A 25006-nucleotide genomic window follows, 5' to 3' on the forward strand; every position below is an offset into this window, starting at 1 on the left:
ATCCTGCTAAGACGTTTGAGCCCCCTCAAATATGAGCTGAGGGATGGCGCCGTACAACCGGTTCCTACACTACTTAACTTGTAGGACTAGAAAAGTCAAGCCTGCTGTGATGGTACAATTGAAGAAAGCGTTGTTCCTTCAAGCCGATGAATCTGCCCATTTGGTTTTAAGACAATGGGGATACCCTGTTTTGTACACTTGCAAAATACTCCATAATGGGTGTTTGTTTATCATGGAAATAAATAGTGCATATACCAGACATACAACACAACTTAAAAATCAGGAGAAATATTCCTTTTCCATTTCCATTTTTATTAATCATTCTTAAAATCCAACAACATTAAACACATAGCACAACAAGATGCAGCTGGCCAAAATGTAACAAGAAACAGGAAAGGCATCACAGGAAATGAAAATAAAAAATGTTGAGTGGGATGGGTGAAACAAAATCCCTGCTTTCAAAAAAAAGAAAAAAAAAGGCTAAACCATAAGTGTCAAAGTATTAGTAGTAGTAATAATAATAATAATAATAATACATTTAAATTATATATTTTTTTACCAATTTAAGTGCTGAGAATTTTGTATAGTGTTATAGTGCTCATGAACATTATTTTATCACAGTTGGGGGTAATTGGCAGAAGATGGTGTCCTTGAGGCTCCAGGCAACTCCTCCATGACTGCTGGATGGGTCCAGGGCAAAACTGGCACTTGTCTATGTAGTTTATTTGAGTCCCGTTAGCTGTTACAATAAATAAATAAAAAATGTAAAAAACAAACCAACAAATGCTTTTTGGTTTTCCTGTACCAGTTAGCATCCCATTTTGACATAAAAATTATTACTTGTGTCAGAACAGACCGCATACAGTAACTACCAATATTGGTGGCAGCAATCTTTACAAAACCTTATTATTGTATTATGTCCATAATTTATGTTTATTTAAAAATATATATATACATACACTGAGTGTACAAAACATTAGGAACACTGGCTCTTTCCATGACAGACTGATCAGGTGAATCCAGGAGAAAGCTATGATCCCTTATTGATGTCACCTGTTAAATCCACTTAAACAGTGTAGATGAAGGAGAGGTGACAGGATAAATAAGTATTTTTAAGCGTTGTGACATGGGTTGTGAATGTGTACCATTCAGAGGGTGAATGGGCAAGACAAAATATTTAATTGCCTTGGAAAGGGGTATGGTAGTAGGTGCCAGGCGCACCGGTTTGAGTGTCAATAACTGCAACGCTGTTGGGTTTTTCCACACTGAACAGTTACCTGTGTGTATCAAGAATGGTCCACCACCAAATGACATCCAGCCGACTTGACACAACTGTGGGAAGCATTGGAGTCCACACTCTCACAGCTGAGGCTCTGCACACTCATGGACTGTATCCTACATGGTAGGCCACTCCTACCAGGTGAAGTAGAGAGGATCTGTGTCTGCAGTACGTACTCACAACTGGTGTACCCCGGGGCTCTGTTCTAAGCCCGCTCCTCTTCTCGCTATACACCAAGTCACTCGGCTCTGTCATATCCTCACATGGTCTCTATCATTGCTATGTAGAGGACACTCACCTACTTTTCTCCTTCCCCCCTTCTGACACCCAGGTGGCGACACGCATCTCTGCGTGCCTGGCAGATATCTCAGCTTGGATGTCGGCCCACCACCGCAAGCTCAACCTCGACAAGACGGAGCTGATCTTCCTCCCAGGGAAGGCCTGCCCGCTCAAAGACCTATCCATCACGGTTGACAACTCCAGTGTCTCCCTCCGAGAGTGCAAAGAACCTTGGTGTGACCCTGGACAACACCCTGTCGTTCTCTGCAAACAAAGCAGTGACTCGCTCCTGCAGGTTCATGCTCTACGTCATCCATAGAGTACAACCCTAACTCATACAGGAAGCAGCAGAGGCCCTAATCCAGGCACTTGTCATGTCCCGTCTGGACTACTGCAACTCGCTGTTGGCTCGGCTCCCCGCTTGTGCCATCAAACCCATGAAATTTATCCAGAATGCAGCAGCCCACCTGTTGTTCAACCTTCCCAAGTTCTTTCATTTCATCCCGCTCTTCCGCACACTACACTGGCTTCCAGTCGAAGCTTGCATCTACTACAAGACCATGGTGCTTACCTACTGAATAGCAAAAGGAACTGCCCCGCTCTGCCTTCAGGCTTTGATCAAACCCTACACCTCAACCCGAGCACACCATTCTGCCACCTCTGGTCTCTTGGTCTTCCCACCCCTACGAGAGGGCAGCTCCCGCTCAGCCCAGCCCAGGCTCCCGCTCAGCCCAGCTCCCGCTCAGCCCAGGCCAAGCTCTTCTCTGTCCTAGCACGCCCCTGAATCTAGGGCATCTTCCGAAAACATCTGAAACCCTACCTCTTCAAAGAGTATCTTAAATCATGCCACAGCACCCCTTCCTCAACTGCTCGCACCCCCCCTCACCCTGACCCCCACAAAAATAAAATACAAAAATAATGCCTTTCGTGAACTAACACTCACACTTTACTTTTTTCCCCTTCCCCTTATTAACCAACTTTGCTGATAGCTACTTTACTAAGCAGAAATGTACTTACTATGACGTGGTTGTCCCACCTAGCTATCTCAAGATGAATGCACTAACAGTAAATCACTAAATTACAAAAATGTCAAATGAGTCAACATGGGCCAGCATCCCTGTGGAATGCTTGACACCTTATAGTCTATGCCCCAACAAATTGAGGCTGTTCTGAGGGCAAAAGGGGGTGTAACTCAATATAAGGACAGAGTTCCTAATGTTTGGTACACTTTGTGTATATTTTAAGGGGGGGGTTATATTTTATTGGGCTGAGAAGAGACAGTGGGAAAGATAGTCAGATATTCTAACCCTCGCCAACACCGGCAAGCATGTGTGCTTATAGACGGTAGCACTAACCGCTAGTCCACAAATCATGTGCTTTTAACATTTAACAGTGCAGATAAGCGATACATGCTTATGTAGGTCTTCACAATGAGACTTTACAATGATTATTGGAGAAGCAAACTTAAAAGGTAATAAAACCATGTGTTTCTATTCGTGCTAAATTAGTCTTACCACAGGAAACCCTCCTTAAATTCAGTGAACTTGTGACGGACCATGAACGAGGCCAGAGCATCTGCTACCTGGGGAAACGAGCAATGTCGATTTAGTTCCCAGACATTGAGAATAGTATTTTGTGTGCAATATTACTTACATATTGGCCTGAAATTACTATCGCAACAAAATGGGAAACAACGACACATTTAACAAGCAGTTGTTCAGCCTCATACCCAGAACTCACTTTTTCAGGGGCGTCCTCGTGGACAGCATGGCCACACTGAGGGAGCACCTGCATCTGGAACTTCCCTGAACACAAATGGAACACAAATCTTTATGTGCAATATACTTCCATTGGATTTAGAAGATGTTACAGTAAAACCATAGGGAGTGGGGGACGATGTTAAGTGGATTGTCACAGTCACCATCAGAACCACAATTGTCAACAACAACCAACCTAACAAACATTAATCTGAGGCCGTCCTCACCTTGCATCTGTCCAATTGTGAGATCTTTGTCAAGCCTGTCCACACCTGTAAAGGGAAAAACATTATACGCAACATTGTGTGCTGTAGTCCAATGTCTAAGACAAATGTATTTGAATTATATTGAAAACACACAAGTGTAAAAATCATGTGGATTAAAATGTACTGAATCGAGGGACTCACCAGCGAGCAGGAGCAGTTTTGGCACAGGACAGGAAAGGAATAGGGCAGACAGGCCACTGAACCAGCCCTCCCAGTACTTCTCTGTCTTTGACAGATCAATCTGCCAGGTATAAAGGGTCTCCTTCTTCACCTGAAGAAAGCAAAGAGACAGTTCATCTTAAATTTACTCTTCATGTACACACTACAACAGACTTTGTAAAGGTGGGAAATGACATACACACTCCCCCAAGATGACATATGCACCCAGATGTATACACCAACTACTAATGCCCAAGAAGACCCACGCATACAAACACACCCGAATACACAGGTATACAATATATTGTAAAAAAATAAACATTACCCCCCCAATCATCCCATCCCTAACCTCTTGGTCATCCTCCTTCTTTCTTTTGTGGTTGGATTCTCCTTCCTCTTCTTCCTCCTCCTCTTCCTCTTCAATGATGCCGTCACTGATGCTCTTGGAGACGCCTGGACTGTTCAGGGGTTCCTCACATCTATGGAGGAGGTCAGAACTTGTGTTTAGTTACAGGTCCTGAAAAGTCACACCTTGAAGTTGATTCATTTAAAAAGGTATTTTGCCCTCTGAGACAGTTTTTCTCAGGTCCAGACGTACTTTTTCACCTGGCCTCCCATGGACACCCGAGCTGACTCAACGTTTCGGATCTGTCCACTCTTCACACTGATGGGGGAGGGACAAGATCAGAACACATGACTTGGAATATGCTCTATTAGTAAAGCATTTGCTGAGCATTTCTACACTTGTGTGTATGGACAGCATCTCACACCTCCACTCAATGGCATTCTCCACAGACTTAAAGGTCTTTGGCCGACTCCTGAGGAAATTCTGCATACTGTTTAAGGCATCCATTGCTGTGCCTGAAAACACAAGTGGAAATTTTATGAAATAATCACTCAATGAATTAATGACACCGTGTGTCACATGATATTTATTGTTTTAAACTACATCAATTAATCTTCTGTCTGCTCCTCAACTGCTGCTTGTTTGATCATCAAATGACAAGTCCCGATCATGAGACAAACAAACACAAATACCATAATCACCTTCCACGACATCAATCACACACAGGCCAAGTAAAGACGGCACGTGGTTTGCCGCAGCGGTATGAACTGCTATAGCTCCACCCATGCTGTGTCCAATCATCATGATCGGAGGTGGGTTTTCTCCATAGAGTGTTTCTACCACTTTGCCAATGTCCCTGGTGGAGAGATGAGACAAAACCAGCAAAAATCAACTGCTAGAACAATCTCATCCAGCCTAATCCAGCTCCTCAAACAATCACACCCAACAGAAGATAGACAATATAGAAAGAGATGGAAAGAGATGTCAGTTTCTTCCCACTGGCACTTTGTCCATGTAAACAAGACTATTCTGGGGGTTGCAGCAAGCCTGTTCTCTCCTTGCATCAAACAGCAGATCAGTGTCTCAATGGGAGACAGCAGCAGGCGATAGCTCATCTGACTCAGTTCTCCTCGCTCTCCAACAGGTTCTCTCCACCCCCTTACAGTAATCCTCCACCACTGCCTCAGGTCCTGTCCGGTTTCCTCCCGTCTAAACAACACAATACCTTCCCCATCACACACCCTGTTTAACACTCATCTCTGAATGATGACAGAAAAAACATTCCTGACAACTTACTTGGCCATTGTTTCCGCTGAGAGATCGTCAGAATTCTTTACTTTGGTGTCACCTTTGTGGGAAAGAAAATAGTTTAAAAAATAATAATACTATTGAGACCATGAATATGAGGTAACCAGAAGGAATGTGTGTTATCATGAGGGAGAGTTAGCCACTCACCATGGGCCCTGAGGTCCATAGCCACCACCCGGCAGTTAATTCTGTTGTATATCACCGCCTGCAAACACAAACCCACTGTGTTAACTTAACTCTGGCCAGTATTCAGTGTCAGTCTGTGTTATTATAAGGCAGGCTCACAAACATACTGCTCCATCTTGTGTGAATCCTGGTTTAGGAAGGCCACCAAAAATTCTGAAATTTCCATCCCCAACTACAACATTTTCCACCAAGATAGAACTGCCAAAGGGGATTGTTGTAGTTGCAATCTACTGCAGAGTTCTGTCATGCTATCCAGGTCTGTGCCCAAACAGTTCGAGCTTCTACTTTTAAAAATCCACCTTTCCAGAAATAAGTCTCTCACTGTTATTATAGACCGCCCTCAGCTGTGCCCTGGACACCATATGTGAATTAATTGCCCCTCACTTATCTTCAGAGTTTGTACTATTAGGTGACCTAAACTGGGACATGCTTAACACCTCGGCCATCCTACAATCTAAGCTAGATGCCCTCAATCTCACACAAATGATGAAGGACCCTACCATGTACAACCCCATATCCGTAAACACAAGCACCCTCATAGATATCATCCTGACCAACCTGCCCTCCAAATACACCTCTGCTGTCTTCAACCAGGATCTCAGCGATCACTGCCTCATTGCCTGCGTCCGTGGTCAAACGACCACCCCTCATCACTGTCAAACGCTCCCTAAAACACTTCAGCGAGCAGGCCTTTCTAATCAACCTGGCCCGGGTATCCTGGAAGGATATTGACCTCATTCAGTCAGTAGAAGATGCCTGGCTATTCTTTAAAAGTGCTTTTCTCACCATCTTAAATAAGCATGCCCCATTCAAAAAATGTAGAACTAAGAACAGATATAGCCTTTGGTTCACTCCAGACCTGACTGCCCTTGACCAGCACAAAAACATCCTGTGGCGTACGGCATTAGCATCAAATAGCCCCCGTGATATGCAACTTTTCAGGGAAGTTAGGAACCAATATACACAGACAGTTTGAAAAAGCTAGCCTTTGCTTTCCTAACAGAAATGTGCATCCTGTAGCACAAACTCGAAAAGGTTCTGGGACACTGTAAAGTCCATGGAGACTAAGAGCACCTCCTCCCAGTTGCCCACTGCACTGAGGCTAGGAAACATTGTCACCACCGATAATCTCAAGAAGCATTTTTCTACAGCTGGCCATGCTTTCCATATGGCTACCCCTACCCTGGTCAACAGCTCTGCATCCCCCACAGCAACTTGCCCAAGCCTCCCCTATTTATTTATCCTTCACCCAAATCCAGATAGCTGATGTTCTGAACGAGCTGCAAAATCTGGAAAACTATAAATCAGCTGGGCTAGACAATCTGCAACCTCTCTTTCTAAAATTATCCACCGCAATGGTTGCAACCCCTATTACTAGCCTGTTCAACCTCTCATCGTCTGAGATGCCTAAAGATTGGAAAGCTGCCGCAGTCATCCCCCTCTTCAAAGGGGAAGACACTCTAGACCCAAACTGTTACAGGCCAATATCTATACTACCCTGCCTTTCTAAAAGTCATCGAAAGCCAAGTTAACAAACAGATCACCGACCATTTCGAATCCCACTGTACCTTCTCTGCTATGCAATCTGGTTTCCGAGCTGGTCATGGGTGCACCTCAGCCACGCTCAAGGTCCTAAACGATATCATAACCTCCATCGATAAAAGACAGTAATGTGCAGCCGTCTTCATCGACCTGGCCAAGGCTTTCGACTGTCAATCACCGCATTCTTATCGGCAAACTCAACAGCCTTGGTTTCTCAAATGACTGCCTCGCCTGGTTCACCAACTAATTCTCAGATAGAGTTCAGTGTGTCAAATCGGAGGGCCTGTTGTCCGGACCTCTTGGCCCGAGAATTGCCACTCTTTTCTCTGTATACATCAATGTCGTCACTCTTGCTGCTGGTGATTCTATGATCCACCTCTATGCAGACGGCATCATTCTGGCCTCCATATACTTCTGGCCCTTCTTTGGACACTGTGTTAACTAACCTCCAGACGAGCTTCAATGCCATACAACTCTTCTTCCGTGGCCTCCAACTGCTTTTAAATGCAAGTAAAACCAAATACATCCTCTTCAACCGATCACTGCCCGCACCCACCCAACATCACTACTCTGGACAGCTCGGATTTAGAATACGTGGACAACTACAAATACCTAGGTGTCTGGTTAGACTGTAAACTCTCCAGAATCACATTAAGCATCTCCAATCCAAATTTAAATCTAGAGTCGGCTTCCTATTTCGCAAAAAAGCCTTCTTCACTCATGCTGCCAAACATACCCTCGTAAAACTGACTATCCTGCCGATCCTAGACTTTGGCGATGTCATTTACAAAATAGCCTCCAAAACTCTACTCAGCAAATTGGATGTAGTCTATCACAGTGCCATCCATTTTGTCACTAAAGCCCCATATACTACCCACCACTGCGACCTTTATGCTCTCGTTGACTGGCCCTCGCTTCATATACGTTGCCAAATCCACTGGCTCCAGGTCATCTATAAGTCTTTGCTAGATAAAGCCCCGCCTATCTCAGCTCACTTGTCACCACAGCAGCACCCACCCATAGCACGCGCACCAGCAGGTATATTTCACTGGTCATCCCCAAAGCCAACTCCTCTTTTGGCCTCCTTTCCTTACAGTTCTCTGCTGCCAATGACTGGAACGAATTGCAAAAATCACTGAAGCTGGAGTCTTATATCTCCCTCACTAACTTTAAGCATCGGCTGTCAGAGCAGCTTACTGATCATTGCACCTGTACACAGCCCATCTGTAAATAGCACACCCAACTACCGCATCCCCATATTATTATTTATTTTTTCTTCTTTGCACCCCATGATCTCTACTTGCACATTCATCTTCTGCACATCTATCACTCCAGTGTTTATTTGTAATTATTTCACCAGTATGGCCTATTTATTGCCTTACCTCCCTAATCTTACTACATTTGCACACTGTATATACATTTTTCTATTGTGTTATTGACTGTACGTTTGTTTATCCCATGTGTAACTGTGTTGTTTGTGTCGCACTACTTTGCATTATCTTGGCCAGGTCTCAGTTGTAAATGAGAACTTGTTCTCAACTGGCCTACCTGGTCAAATAAAGGGGAAATTATTATTATTATATATTTTTTTATAAAAATCTTCAACAGTCACTCAATACAACCTTACAGTGCCCTTTCAGAAAGTATTCACACTCCTTGACTTTTTCTGAATTGGAAATGGATTAAATTTAGATTTTTATTTGTCACTGGCCTACACACAATACCCCATAATGTCATAGTGGAATTATGTTTTTTGAAATTTTTACAAATTAATTAAACATAAAGCTTGAATGTCTTAAGAGTCAATAAGTAATCAACCCCTTTGTTATGGCAAGCCTAAATGAGTTCAGAAGTAAACATTTGCTTAAAGCTGCAATAATGTAACCTTTTGGGAGACTCGACCTAAAAATCAAAGAAAAGTGTGTTATAGATCTGCTATTCTCACCAAAAGCAAGTCAAAAAAGCGGTAGATATGTTCTATGTGCACTATTTCTATGCTTCCAGCTCTTAAGCTTTGTTTTTGCGTCTTTTACTTTCCATTTTGTACACCAGCTTCCAACAGCTGAAAATACAATATTTCTGGTAATGTAAATGTAATGAGAGTGATGTAATGAGAGTGAGTTTGAGACAGGTGGGAATTTTTGCAGAAAGTACATATTGGCTCATCAGATATAATTTCCCAAAACCAATGTTATGGGATCTTTGTGAGAATTTAAGACCTACTTTTGAAAGGGAAACACATACCATTCGGGTGCACATCAAGTGCTCGCTACCCTCGGGTATGGGTACTTTTCGGCGGGAGCTTGCCGACCGGCATTTCACATCCTTCAATGAGCAAATGTTTTGGATTCAATCATCAGAAAAACAAGCTGAAACATAAAATTCCCATACACCATGGCACAACAGGCTAAGAGGGGTTTCTTTGCCATCAATGGGTTCCCAAAGAAAAACAGCTCCCACGTCACCATAAAAGCACCATTCCAAAACAAGTTCAACTAGGCTATGTTAACAGAAAAAGGCTTCCACTCTTAATGTGCAGGTGATTATGCAATGTGCAAAAAAGCGCTACTGAATGTGGTGGCAAGGTTGCCAGGTGAAACTCATGACTCATTCGTCCGCAGAACAGCAATGTGGGCCTATACGCCTACCGGAGGGAGCTGTTGAGGATGGTGAGTGTTGCCTACTCATTTGAAGTATTTGCCATTTCTAAAGCAACTTGAATTGTCCTCTCTTTGTAGCTATGTTTTTATTTTTACTGGTAAAACCACAACTGAGCAAGTCAAATAAAACCTTTTGGTTGTAATCAATCTGACACTAGCATCTCTATTCCAGTCTTGGAAAAGTGTTTTTTTCATAGCTATTTTGGTTGCACCATTGTATTTCATGATACAGCCTTGTATATTCCCTATATGCTTAAAAGGGATGATTTTGCCCATATGGCGCTAATTAGGGGCATTTCGAAATGCAAAATGTGCGCATGTAGGACTGTTTGATAAAATACACTTTTTCTATGCATACGAACATTCTAAATTCCATTTGTAAGTAGTATTTTAGAATAGTGTCTATGCAATATTGATAAATGAGGCCCCTGGTTCAGTCTGCTTTCCATTAGACACTGGGAGATGAATTCACCTTTCAGCAGGACAATAACCTAAAACAAGGCCAAATCTACACTCGAGTTGCTTACCAAGAAGACAATGACTGTTCCTGAGTGGCCAAGTTACAGTTTTGACTTAAGCATAGTTAAAAATCTATGGAAAGACTTGAAAATTGTTGTCTAGCAATGATCAACAGCCAATTTGCCAAGAATTTTGAAAAGAATAATGGCCAAATGTTTCACAATCCAGGTGTGGAAAGCTCTTCGATACTTACACAGAAAGACTCACAGCTGTAATTGCTGCTTCTACAAAAGTATTGACAAGGGTGTGAATAACGTATTTCGTTTTCAATACATTTGCAAAAATGTCTAAAAACATGTTTTCACTTTGGCATTATGGGGTATTGTGCGTAGATGTGAGATAAATCAATTTAATCCATTTTGAATTCAGGCTGTAACAACTAGGGCTGTTGCGGTGACCATCTTACTGCAGTAATATTCCAAGTGACCATTGAGTCACGGTAATCTCCTTTTATGCACTCAGGACATGCATTGGTAGTACCCAACTCGCTAATGGCCTAGCATGCAGGGCTCTGTTGTCCCTCTAACCACTCTGACATCAATGCAAATGGATTCGAAAATCACAATCAAAACAGTATCACACACTTTTTTTTTTAAAACTCACCTAACTGATTGATTTGAAGAAAAAAAAGTGGAAAATATGGATATTGTGCATGTTGTTTCTAAGAATAACAACAAAATGGATAGCACTTTCTAAGGTGAGGATTATTCAAAACACACATATGCATAGGCCTATATATGAGCCCAAGCCCCCAAAAATATCCTGAATTAAAATAATGATTCTGCTGTTAGACAATATATAGCCTACCGCATACTATGCACGGCAGAAAAATATTTTAAAAATTAAAGATTTCAAATGTGTTTGGTACATAATTGGTCTAATCTTATTCCCAAAAAGTTTTATTCTAGTAACCACCTTTGAGAGTGGACTGTATTATTATGCATACTGGATGGACTGGTTTCCTCATGCTACGCTCCAAACTTTCTATCCATGAGTTTGGGAGCGAACGTATAGGCCTAGGTGATGCTGTTGGTTCATTAATTGTGCAGGGCGGCTTACAGAGTTAGCCTATAATTATAGTGAATTTGTATTTGATTTTGAATAGCCTAGTAATAGGGCATTTTTTTGTTTTCATAATTAATAGGCTGACATTACCTTTAGCTACAGAATCTCACCACTGTGTATTTCCATCTCCTCCTCTCTCCTTAATTCTGTTCTCGTGCACACAGAGAGGGTCTGTCAATACTTTCATGAAATATGTTTTGTTGTGAAAACATGTTACTATCAATGTCCCCGAACAGATTTCCCTTGGTTTCCCAAATTAAGCACTGGGTTATGCTGTGTTATGCACTATAGCCCGTTACCATATATGTGATTGAATATTATCTGCTGTTGGCTTGTGTGGATGTATGTATGTGTTATGTAACATACAGTGCCTTGCAAAAGTATTCGGCCCCCTTGAACTTTGCGACCTTTTGCCACATTTCAGGCTTCAAACATAAAGATATAAAACTGTATTTTTTTGTGAAGAATCAACAACAAATGGGACACAATCATGAAGTGGAACGACATTTATTGGATATTTCAAACTTTTTTAACAAATCAAAAACTGAAAAATTGGGCGTGCAAAATTATTCAGCCACTTTACTTTCAGTGCAGCAAACTCTCTCCAGAAGTTCAGTGAGGATCTCTGAATGATCCAATGTTGACCTAAATGACTAATGATGATAAATACAATCCACCTGTGTGTAATCAAGTCTCCGTATCAATGCACCTGCACTGTGATAGTCTCAGAGGTCCGTTAAACGCGCAGAGAGCATCATGAAGAACAAGGAACACACCAGGCAGGTCCGAGATACTGTTGTGAAGAAGTTTAAAGCCGGATTTGGATACAAAAAGATTTCCCAAGCTTTAAACATCCCAAGGAGCACTGTGCAAGCGATAATATTGAAATGGAAGGAGTATCAGACCACTGCAAATCTACCAAGACCTGGCCGTCCCTCTAAACTTTCAGCTCATACAAGGAGAAGACTGATCAGAGATGCAGCCAAGAGGCCCATGATCACTCTGGATGAACTGCAGAGATCTACAGCTGAGGTGGGAGACTCTGTCCATAGGACAACAATCAGTCGTATATTGCACAAATCTGGCCTTTATGGAAGAGTGGCAAGAAGAAAGCCATTTCTTAAAGATATCCATAAAAAGTGTTGTTTAAAGTTTGCCACAAGCCACCTGGGAGACACACCAAACATGTGGAAGAAGGTGCTCTGGTCAGATGAAACCAAAATTGAACTTTTTGGCCACAATGCAAAATGTTATGTTTGGCGTAAAAGCAACACAGCTCATCACCCTGAACACACCATCCCCACAGTCAAACATAGTGGCGGCAGCATCATGGTTTGGGCCTACTTTTCTTCAGCAGGGACAGGGAAGATGGTTAAAATTGATGGGAAGATGGATGGAGCCAAATACAGGACCATTCTGGAAGAAAACCTGATGGAGTCTGCAAAAGACCTGAGACTGGGACGGAGATTTGTCTTCCAACAAGACAATGATCCAAAACATAAAGCAAAATCTACAATGGAATGGTTCAAAAATAAACATATGCAGGTGTTAGAATGGCCAAGTCAAAGTCCAGACCTGAATCCAATGGAGAATATGTGGAAAGAACTGAAAACTGCTGTTCACAAATGCTCTCCATCCAACCTCACTGAGCTCGAGCTGTTTTGCAAGGAGGAATGGGAAAAAATGTCAGTCTCTCGATGTGCAAAACTGATAGAGACATACCCCAAGCGACTTACAGCTGTAATCGCAGCAAAAGGTGGCGCTACAAAGTATTAACTTAAGGGGGCTGAATAATTTTGCACGCCCAATTTTTCAGTTTTTGATTTGTTAAAAAAGTTTGAAATATCCAATAAATGTCGTTCCACTTCATGATTGTGTCCCACTTGTTGTTGATTCTTCACAAAAAAATACAGTTTTATATCTTTATGTTTGAAGCCTGAAATGTGGCAAAAGGTCGCAAAGTTCAAGGGGGCCGAATACTTTCGCAAGGCACTGTAGCTGACTTGAAACATTGTTAACAGTTTCAGGGCCATGGGCCTTTCTCATGATGGAAAAATACAGAATAACATAGAAACGGACACATACAGAACATAGTGTAGCAAACCACAGACTGTTTTTTGTTAGAACTCAAACTTAACAATAACAGAAACCAGATATGTGATAACGGTATCTAGGGAATGAGTGCATAGATACTCGACACAGCAACAGTTACATCTATCAACTGGAGCGCCCGGGGGCTGGTACCAGCTCGTACGACAACAATCAACGATAGGCTGGGTGAGTCTAAACCACGCCCAGTCTCTACTCTGACAAGCCGGCTCGGAAGCAGGAACTATTTCTGTCAGAGTATATTTATAATATCTTTGTCAAGAACAAGTTACTTCTCTGTTTGCCCTGCAAGGTGGGACAGAGAGCCCGTATATACAAAAATTGCATTTACCACTTATTGCTTAGCTAATAAAAAATACATAGTATACAATCGGTGACTCAATGTCATATTTATCCTGATACCAGATTCGAATTGACGCAACTCTAACAGTAGCTGCAGGAACAGGGTTGGAGATCCCATGGCATACAGAGTTTGGGCAGAAAATCCCCTGTTGCAAAGCAAGAGGCTGCGTGCTCCTCAAACAGTGGTTGATAGATGGAGTGAAATATCCGGAGTAGCCTACCCAGCATAGGATTGAAAAACAAACCAGCCGGAAAAGCGGCCTCCATTCGCTATTGGAGTGCATAATGATGACATGTCTTTATCCCACTGCCCATTTGATAATGGGCCATTCTAAATCTAGTTAAACAGATTTATTAGACTATATTAAAATGTATTTATTAGACTTGTTTTTTTTGAAGGTGCATATCAGTGGCTTGTATGCCGGGAGATGCTAAACATCTTTATGTTAATTAACGGTCAGACTGGCAGTCTTTTGCATGAAAATAAGCAGCTGACAAAATATAATGACCGCCACAGCCCTAAACTCAACAAAATGTGGAATAAGTCAAGGGGTATGAATACTTTCTGAAGGCTCTGTAAATGCAGGACATGTGATGGTAGTGTGTGTACATAAAACAGTATGGGTGCTCTATCTGGTATTTGATAGTATTACTCACAGTGAACACAGCCCAGGAGAGAGCAGAGTGGCCTCCTCCATGGAGCAGGAGCAGCACAGGACCATGCTGGCCACTGCAGTAGATTCTGAACGTGTGCAGAGTAGTCAAGGAATATAGAGTATAGACACATTCACAATGGAGATATGCTTATGATGCACTGGATCAAGAGTTCAATATTACACGGTATAAAATGAATTCTCTTCAGTAAGTGTTTCAAAAATATGATACATCATTAATGGTTCAATTCCATGTGTAGATGAACATTAGCACACTTATGGGAGCCACAGTAAAGGATATATCTTTGCCGTTATCGTTTTCCACTTCTACATCTTCCATCGCTTCAAAGTATTCACTCCAGGAGAGAGGGGAGAAGTCTCTCTTCCGTCCAGGTCTGTGTGTTAGCCAGGTTGAGTATCAAACAGAAAGAGGATCTTAAACAGTGGGTCAATCCATTTGAATTCAATCACTTGACAGCACCCCTTTTGATTTGAACAAAACCTTCCATACATATTTGCCCAGTGTAGAAGTGCTCCGAACACTGACTTTTTGGACCTGAATGTCAAAACATTCAAGAGATAAGTGCTCAAAGTTGACCTATTTAGCATACCCCACCATACCATGAAACATCCATGTCTTCACCACTGGAAAGGATAAATGGTTGAGATTGATATAATTTAAATATTTAATCATTTCTTGAAAAAACTGTTTTTTAATAAAACTTTTATGTTGTGCCCGCCATTGTTTGAGAGAAGACGCTCTTGGTGGTTGTCATGTTTTGGCTGATAAATGTACTAAAATGGGAATACAATTTAAATGTAAACTTTCAAATGGGACCACAAAGATGGTTAGAAGTCCGCAAATCAGAGAACTTTAACTTGAATGGGAATAGACGAAATTGAAATTATACTGTCAATTCTTTATAGGAAACCTATTGAAATCATATAAATATAGATAATAGATAGACATGACCATTTAAGTTGACATTTGACAGTGGTCATCTTTGTGGTAGTAATTAGAAGTAAAAATGTTAATTCAATTTACCTTTCAATGGTGGCTAAATTGCTGTGATATGGAAGAATAGGTCCATTATATGAATTATATTTCTATGATTGAAATGACACCCACCCTGTATTCAATACCATATGTCTCAAATTATGTCAGGGACATCACAAAAACCTCAAATGATGTAAAGTAGGGTTTAAGCTACAAAATATGCAAATATGAAGAAAAAAATAGTTTAAGCATTTTTTGATAATTTACACTACAGGTTTAAAAACAATGTTTATATATTCAAAAACTAATTATGACATTTTTAAAGCCTTGTAGGCAAGCTTTTAAATTATATCAAACTCCACCGTTTATATTTTTCCAGTGATGAAGACATGGATGGTGGGGTACGCAAAATGGGTCAACTTTGAGAACCTTCATCTAAAGAAAGTTACTTTCCAACCACTTCATTTATGGGCAAACGTGTATGGAAAGTTGTGTAGAAATCAAAAGAGATGCAGACAAAAAAGGGATTTCATTTAAAATAATTTACCCCAGTGTAGTCCTACATTAACCCTTAGCTCAAGCTGTAAATGTCATGTTCTCATATACACTCAGGGGCATGCCATCAAATGTATGGTTAATTCATCAGTGAATGTTGTATACCAATAATTATGAAACCATTCAAATAAGATGAAGCAGAAAGACCTTATTGATCAAATAGTGATGACCTGTGAGAATGACTTCTTAACTATAAAGTAAGAAATTGAGTCATGACCAGTGATTTAGATAATAAATCATTGGTCATGACACGGGAGGGACTATGACAGCAGCTCTGGTGACAGAGAGGAAGGAGGGATACCCACACAACAAAGAGGGTGGATTCATTTTAGCTATACCGGTTCATAAATTGGACCATCAACGACCCATGTGAAACACTAATATTGAAGAATTTGGAGGCAGCATAATCCATGAAAGATTCGTAGCTATCAAGCTAATTTATTTCATAACACGGTAGCTTGTTGACTGGGACTTAACTGATGATGCTCCTAATGTACTGACCTGTCAAAACCAAAGGAGGTCAAAACCAGCTGGCTTTCGCACTTAAATGGAACAATTAAACAACACGTGAAGAGGAGCATTGTTCACAAGATAATAGGATTGAAAAGCTGTATTATTTTCAGTACCTAATGTCAGCTGTCAGATATATTTAACTGTTATCTAGTTAGCTTGCTAGCTAGCTAGAAACGTTTTGAACTTAGCTAACTAGTTTTACCACAAAAGTTAAACAGAGGAAAAGACTGTTTTTGGCTCAGGTTAGTTATGCATTCACAAGTTGTAGGGTTTAGCAACAAGAGCCAGACAACTATCTGATTATAGCCTCGCCAACCATCTCAAAACTAGCTGTGAACTCACCCCATTCTCATTTTAGACCGCGACTGCAAGCCTCCTGACACGGGAGGTCTGGAAGCGAACACATTCAAATGCAACTGTTTCTCCATGCTGTCGAACGCGGGGCCAAGGCCGTTCAGTCAAATACCAAATCTTCCCCCTCCTTCGAACCATACGATGTTCTTCCAGCACCGGTCAGCTATTAGCAGCTATATTGACAACCGCAAAATGTGTTTATCGTCCCACAACATTACCCGTTTGCCAATTGCCACATTGCACTCTGGGATATGTTCGCATACTGCTCACTATTCTCAACTAAATCATCAAGATACATTCATAGAAAAACTATATTTCCCAGAAACATGGTGTAAGTAAAGAACCTTAATCTTCGTAAAAAAAAGAAGAAAATGACGTAATCAAATAAAATAACATTTTATTGGTGCATACACATATTTAGAAAACGTTATTGTGGGTGTAGCGAAATACTTGTGTTCCTAGCTCCAACAGTGCAGTAATATCTAACTACTCACAACAATACACACAAATCTAAAAGTAAAATAATTAAATTAAGAAAAATATAAATATTAGGACGAGCAATGTCGGAGTTCGGAATATAAATATATATCTGTAGATATCTGTATATATATATATATACTATTCTATCCTACGTATTTTACGTATTTTACAGATATATATATATATATATGTTGTCAATATATATATATATATATATATATATCTGTAGAATAAGTAGGATAGAATAAGTAGGATAGAATAGAATAGTATATATAATATATATATATATATATATATATATATATATATATATATATATATTCTACAGATATATATTTATATTCCGGACTCTGACATTGCTCGTCCTAATATTTATATTTTCTTAATTTAACTATATATATATGTATATATATATATATATATCTGTAGAATACATAGGATAGAATAGTATATAGCAATAGTTGAATAGGATGACATTGACATTGACTAGAATACAGTATATACATATGAAATTATGAAATTAGTAAAACAGTATGTAAACATTATTAAAGTAACCAGTGATTCCATGTCTATGTACACAGAGCAGTAGCCTCTAAGGTGCAGGGTTGAGTAACCGGGTGGTAGCCGGCTAGTGACAGTGACTAAGTTCAGGGCAGGGTATTGGGTGGAGGCCGGCTAGTGATGGCAGTCTGATGGCCTTGAGATAGAAGCTGTTTTTCAGTCTCTTGGTCCCAGCTTTGATGCACCTGTACTAACCTCGCTTTTTGGATGATAGCGGGGTGAACAAGCCGTGGCTCGGGTGGTTTATGTCCTTGATGATCTTTTTGGCCTTCCTGTGACATCTGCTGCTGTAGGTGTCCTGGCAGACATGCAGTGTGCCCCCGGTGATGCGTTGGGCAGACTGCACCACCCTCTGGAGAGCTCTGCGGTTGCAAGCAGTGCAGTTGCCATACCAGGCAGCGATACAACCCGATAGGATGCTCTCAATGGGTTAGGGTTAGGGTTCAATCTGTAAAAGTTTGAAAGGGTCTTAGGGGAAAAGCTGAAATTCTTTAGCCTCCTGAGGTTGAAAAGACGCTGTTTTGCATTCCTCGCTGCACTGTCTGTGTGGGTGGACAATTTCAGATTGTCTGTGATATGTATGCCAAGGAACTTGAAGTTTTTCACCTTCTCCGCTGCGGCCCCGTCGATGTTGATGGAGGCATGCTCCCTCTGCTGTCTCCTGAAGTCCACGATCATTTCCTTAATCTTTGTTGACGTTGAGGGAGAGCTTATTTTCCTGGCACCACTGCCAGGGCCCTCACCTCCTCACTGTAGGCTGCCTCGTCATTGTTGGAAATCTGGCCTACTACTGTTGTGTCGTCTGCAAACTTGATGATTGAGCTGAAGGCATGCATGGCCACGCAAGGAGTACAGGAGGGGGCTGAGCACACACCCTTGTGGGTCCCCTGTGTTGAGGATCAGCGTAGTCGAGGTGTTGTTTCCTACATCCACCACCCGGGGGCGGCCCGTCAGGAAGTCCAGGACACAGTTGCACAGGGTGGGGTTCAGTCCCAGGCCTGAGCTTAATGATGAGCTTGGAGGGTACTATGGTGTTGAAGGCTGAGCTGTAGTCAATGAACAACATTCTTACATAGGTATTCCTCTTGTCCAGATGGGATAGGGTAGTGTGCAATGCAATGGCGATTGCATCGGCAGCCTTGCGTGGGTTAACAAGCTTAAATGTCTTATGTCAGCCATAATGAACGAGAGCCCACAGTCCTCGGGAGGGGCCCACGTTGGTGGCACTGTGTTTTCCTCAAAACGGGCGAAAAAGGTGTTTAGCTTGTCCGGGAGCAAGACGTTGGTGTTGATTACAGAAAAATGTATTGCAGAAAAATGATAATCATCATTATATTGCCAATGGCAATGGTTAATCATAGTCATAACAAGCATAACAATCATAACTGGACCCTAATCATCATCATCGTCCCATTCCCTTGGATTAAATCAATGTTTATTTATTGGTTGAGTACACTGATTGTTAGACGTTATCGCAGGTGCATCAAAATACTTGTGTTTCTAGCTCCAACAGTGCAGTACTACCTAGCAATACAAAAGTGTATATAATACTTCTATGGGTACAAAGCATCAGTTCATTGCAAAGTGTGCAAGGAGCTGTGCAAGTGAGCAAGGTGAAGTATATTACAGAGGAGCACTACCATCGAGTAACCAGTGGAGGCCAGTGTGAAGCAGGCCAGAGATGAACAGTGTCTTACTTTTTATACACAGCTTCTGACTCCTCAGTCAAATCAATTAAGAAATAGCCTCAATACTGACATGTGTAAGGATTTGTGTATGTTCTTGGGTGTCCGTGGCAGCAGGGGTTGTTTCACCATGACATCATCATCATTGCTTCAATCCCCCCATCATTCCCTTCCCCCCTGACCAGGCTGGAGTTTGATATTGCTGAGATTCCCCTTTGAGGCGCAGAATGCCACGAGCATACATATTACCGTATGAAATCATGAAGAACGCAGGCAATAACCCTGGTTGCTGCTATGTCATTGTGATAACCTTCTACACTCTATCCTGATTCTTAAAAGTTTGCAAACTGTCATTGATGCAAATAGAGTCATCCCCATACAGAAACAATACAACTTATATGTCATCCCTCTGTGACATGACCTGAGTGAATCCTACTACTATAGAATATCCTTCCCTGCAACAAAGCTCCACTAGAGGGCAATAAAGGAGACAACGTCAGAGCACAACTACATGCCAATATAACCCTGTAGAGCAGGGGTCGACAACAGGCGTTTTTTGTGAGGGCCCCAAAGGTTTTCAGTAAAAAATAAAAAATAAAGAGAATTTCCGTTTTTGGTCATAAAAGACTGTAAATATCACCATGATATTCTGCTAAAAATGTATATTTTAATTTAGGAAATATGTTCCCAAGTATTCCCACAAATAAAAAGAGAGACAGTATGATTGTGTCTTATTGTAATCAAGGTATGAAATTGTTATTTTCAAATACAATCTATTTTTGGGTTTACTTGTGGTCAATTTGCAGTGTGCAAATTACTATAATTATGTTCAGGCCACCCAACCATCCATGCGGGAAAATATCAACCCACAACAAAAAACTAGTTGCCTACCCAAGCTGGAGAGCTCTCTCAGGAACCAACTGACAGAGTATTGACAAATGATCATTCATGGTTCCCCACTACACTGCACATACAGTACATATAACACCCGCTTCCATATAACATGGCAGACATACCATGTGTTGAAGTTTTGGCTCATTCGCGTGATAGAGAGTGCAAAGTGAAGCTGTGGTTTGGATACTTCCTGGTACTGTTTACTTGACAGAGGTGGTTAGAGAGTATTGTTGTTGAGCACAGACAAACACATGCAGGTTCTCTTGCTCGCGTCACACAAGAAGTCTCATCTGTCAGGTGTGATTATCTGCAGTGTTTAAAGGGCCACTCCTTAAAGGAGGAAGTTGTTTGAATAGGACATTCTGTTCTTTACATCTTGTCATAGTGTGTTATGCAGTTTTGATATCACTCAGCGGTGTCTGATGTTTAGACTAGTTACACAGAAGAAAAGCTTTATTAAGCTTATAGAATCAGAGTTTCACATGGAAATTTCACATGGAACAAACAAATTCCTAACATGCCACAGAAGAACCCATTTCACAGTATCACAGCATTCACTGTTACAATCTGGCTAAAGATTGTACCAAACAGGGGGAAACCACACACTCAGTAAAGGAATAACAAAATGAATTTATTCCATAAATAAAGTGAACACTCACAACAATAATCAGATGAGATATGAAGGTCAGTAAATTACACATCAACTGCCAAAGCCACAACAAAACAACCAACACTATGCATGGAGAGAGGAATCTCTTGCTGAATGGGGAAGTAGTTGCTTTATGCCACAGCTGAGCTTTCACAGGTGTGCCCCATCAGCACTGACGATCCTACTCCGCCCACCAATCTCCTGCAGGAAGTAAGCGCAACAAAGCCCAGTAGACAGAGCAGGGAGGGGCCGTCACATCACTTTTTTCTCAATGTACCACACGCATACTGTGTGTAGGGTATGTTGAGACATTTTTTATATTCAGCATCAGTACATCAAGGGAGATATAGTATTTTATCTAAGAAAGATATTTACATATATTTCAGGATGTTGTGTATCACTGGAAATAATCCGAATTCATATAAACAACAACTGTTTTGAAAACAGAGCATGTCCAAAAAAAGTGGTCTCTTGGCACAATTTACCCCAGATCAGATATGGAGTAAATTGAGCATAGGGACAGGGTAGGGAGAGTGGGGTAAGTTGAGCCATGTCTTACATTCAGCATCAATGGGTCAAGGAAAATACAGTATTATTTCTAACAAAGATATCCACACATATTTCAGGATGATGTGTATTTCAGGATGATGTGTAGCCACGGGACAGGGTAAGTTAAGCCGCCTACACATTTCTGTATTGATTGAAATATTTCCCAAACACAATTCAACACAACAACAATCACTTTTGTGTATTTTAATAATTTAAAGCATCTTTTAAGCATCATGAAGTTTTGATAACCATGTAAATCTCTCTAGGACATGGTGACTTTAGATATAAGCATCATGAAACCTAACAATGTCAATTCAATTTGAGTTGGTGAAAATCTGTTTTTGGAGCCATCAGGTTTGAGGAGTTAGCAAGGTGACTTTGGTCAACTCAAGAGTTCAACTTGGGTAAACAGCGTCAGGTCAATCCACTGCTGGTGCTTCTTGTTGAGAGTTGCCCGCCAGGTCTCTGGAATCACCAGCTGCATTTAAGGGAAAGACAGAGTTAAACTACCAACATGAGCAAATATTAAAATGACCATTTACAAGCTTGTCATTTATTATTAAAAAATAATAATAATCTCAGCACTTTCCGAGACATGCTTTGGAGGCAGGAAGGACATCCCCCTCTTCTGTTGGTCTTCGCCACATCGGGGCAAGGACAAAAGCCTGGGGTAGATTACCAGGGACAGGCCGAACATGAGGCAGGAGGGAGCGCTGGAGGTACCTGTATGTCCAGGGGTTCATACATATACATGTAGAGAATACATAAGTGACAGCTACGGTATTAAGCATTCTCAGCACCATGAGAACAAATCTACAGTCAAGCCGTGGCATGAAAGGTTAGTGACAGCTACTATATTTAGTTATGTAGCTGTAGCTATAGGACAAAAATGCATAGGCCTATATGACAGATACAGGAAGGGAGAATCATCACGGAAGGGTTTTCATCTTTGCAAAGTACACACGGCATTTATGGAAAGCATGCATGTAAAGTTGTCTAGCATTCAATGCATGTCAGATCTAATGGGCAAATAGTAAGATTAACACAATGCATTTCTTCCCTTATTGTAAAGTACTCAAGCTTGCGAAATGTCAAGGGAATTGAATAGCCTACCTAACATAGCAGACCCATATGCATATGTAGATTGAAATGTAAGGCTAATATCACGATTTTCACACCATTAAACTAGCTAACATAATACATGTATTAGCTAATAAATGACTGATACTGCGAGATACATGTTGAATAAATCTGTGCCATACACTGGAACCGAAAATAAACTACTGTAGCATGCTAACGATACTGTACTGTAATGTAGCCTGCATCACATGCACATGATTTCACAACCACAAGCCATAACACTCCTGAACATCTAGTCAAATGGCTACCCAGACTATTTGCATAGAATATCCCTTTGAGCATGGTGAAGTTATTAATTACACTTTGGATGGTGTATCAATACATCAAAGGCACAAGCGTCCTTCCGAACTCAGTTGCCAGAGAGGAAGGAAACCGCTCAGGGATTTCACCATTATTGCACTAAAGTAATCCGGCAAAAAATGTGGCACAGCAATTCACTCTTGGTCCTCAATACAAAGGGTTATGTTTGGGGCAAATCCAATACAACACATCACTAAGTACCACTCTTCATATTTTCAAGCATAGTGGTTGCTGCATCATGTTATGAGTATGCTTGTAATTGTTAAGGACTGGGGAGATTTCAGGATAAAAAAAATCTACTGAATGAAGCCAAGCACAGGCAAAATTCTAGAGGAAAACCTGGTTCAGTCTGCTTTCCACCAAACACTGAGAGATGAATGCACCTTTCAGCAGGACAATAACCTAAAACACGAGGCCAAATCTACACTGGAGTTGCTTACCAAGGAGACAGGGGAGGTTCCTAAATGGCCGAGTTACAGTTTTGTCTTAAACTATGGCAAGACTTGAAAATGCTTGACTATTTGCACATTTTGTTACGTTACAGCCTTATTCTTAAATTGCTTTTATTTCTATCTACACATAATACCCCATAATGACAAAGCAGAAATAGGTTTTCCGAATTTTTAGCAAAAGTAAATGTAAAAAACGGAATTATGACATTTACATAAGTATTCAGACCTATGAGACTCGAAACTGAACTCAGCAATATCCTGTTTCCATTGATTCCACAACATGATTGGAGAGTCCACCTGTGGTAAATTAAATTGATTGGACATTATTTGGAAAGGCACACACCTGTCTATATATGGTCCAACAGTTGACAGTTCATGTCAGAGCAAAAACCAAGCCATGAGGTCGAAGGAATTTTCCTTAGAGCTCCGAGACAGGATTGTGCCAAGACTCTTCCTAGAGCTGGCCATCCGGCCAAACTAAGCAATCAGGGGAGAGGGGCCTTGTCAGGGAGGTGACCAAGAACCCAATGGTCACCTTGACAGGGCTCCAGAGTTGTGGAGATGTGGAGATGGGAGAACCTTCCAGAAGCACAACCATCTCTGCAGTACTCCACCAATCAGGCCTTTTATGGTAGAGTGGCCAGACGGAAGCCACTCCTCAGTAAAAGGCACATAACAGCTGCTTGGAGTTTGCCAAAAGGACTCTCAGACCATGAGAAACAATATTCTCTGATGAAACCAAGATTGAACTTTTTGACCTGAATGCCAAGAGTCACGTCTGGAGAAAACCTGGCACCCTACGGTGAAGCATGGTGGTGGCAGCATCATGCTGTGGGGATATTTTTCAGCAGCAGTGACTGGGAGACTAGTCAGGATCGAGGCAAAGATGAACGGAGCAAAGTACAGTGAGAACCTGCTCTAGAGCGCTCAGGACCTCATATTTGGGATGTCATGGTAAATATATTTCAGTTTATTTTTATTAGCAAAAAAAAAAAAAACTGTTTTAGCTTTGTCATTATGTGGTATTGTGTGTACAATAAGGCTCTAACGTAACAAAATGTTAAGAGGTCTGAATACTTTCCGAATGGACTGTACCACAAAAGTGGTGCCTTATTGCTATTATAAACTGGTTACCAATGTTATTAGAGAAGTAAAAAAAACAATGCCAGATACCGGTGGTCTACTATGATATTTTTTTATTTATTTTACCTTCATTTAATTAGGCAAGTCAGTTAAGAACAAATTCTTATTTTCAATGATGGCCTAGGAACAGTGGGTTAAATGCCTGTTCAGGGGCAGAACGACAGGTTTGAACCTTGTCAGCTCGGGGATTTGAACTTGCACCTTGCGGTTACTAGTCCAACACTCTAACCACTAAGTTACCCTGCCACCCCAATATATCATGGC

The 25006-nt window shown here is 41.2% G+C and overlaps 1 protein-coding gene across 2 annotated transcripts; it reads right to left on the minus strand.

Moving 5' to 3' along the window:
• Positions 1–291: 291 nt before the first annotated feature.
• On the minus strand, positions 292–17255 carry LOC110537327 (protein phosphatase methylesterase 1). 2 transcript variants are annotated; one of them, XM_036937310.1, is made up of 15 exons: positions 16878–17255; positions 14772–14865; positions 14475–14567; positions 5542–5599; positions 5383–5434; positions 5149–5295; positions 4788–4942; positions 4511–4601; positions 4339–4404; positions 4090–4219; positions 3723–3852; positions 3543–3587; positions 3299–3363; positions 3073–3140; positions 292–739 (listed from the first exon to the last, which is right to left on the minus strand). In XM_036937310.1, the coding sequence occupies exons 1-15, from the start codon at positions 16961–16963 to the stop codon at positions 736–738; spliced, it is 1284 nt and encodes a 427-aa protein (XP_036793205.1). In that variant the 5' UTR covers positions 16964–17255; the 3' UTR covers positions 292–735. The 2 variants fall into 2 exon arrangements, with proteins under 2 accessions (XP_036793205.1, XP_021478951.2); XM_021623276.2 differs by lacking the exon at positions 5149–5295.
• Between the last annotated feature and the right edge of the window lie 7751 nt (positions 17256–25006).

This window comes from Oncorhynchus mykiss, chromosome 12 (genome assembly GCF_013265735.2).
Source record: "Oncorhynchus mykiss isolate Arlee chromosome 12, USDA_OmykA_1.1, whole genome shotgun sequence".
NCBI lineage: Eukaryota > Metazoa > Chordata > Actinopteri > Salmoniformes > Salmonidae > Oncorhynchus > Oncorhynchus mykiss.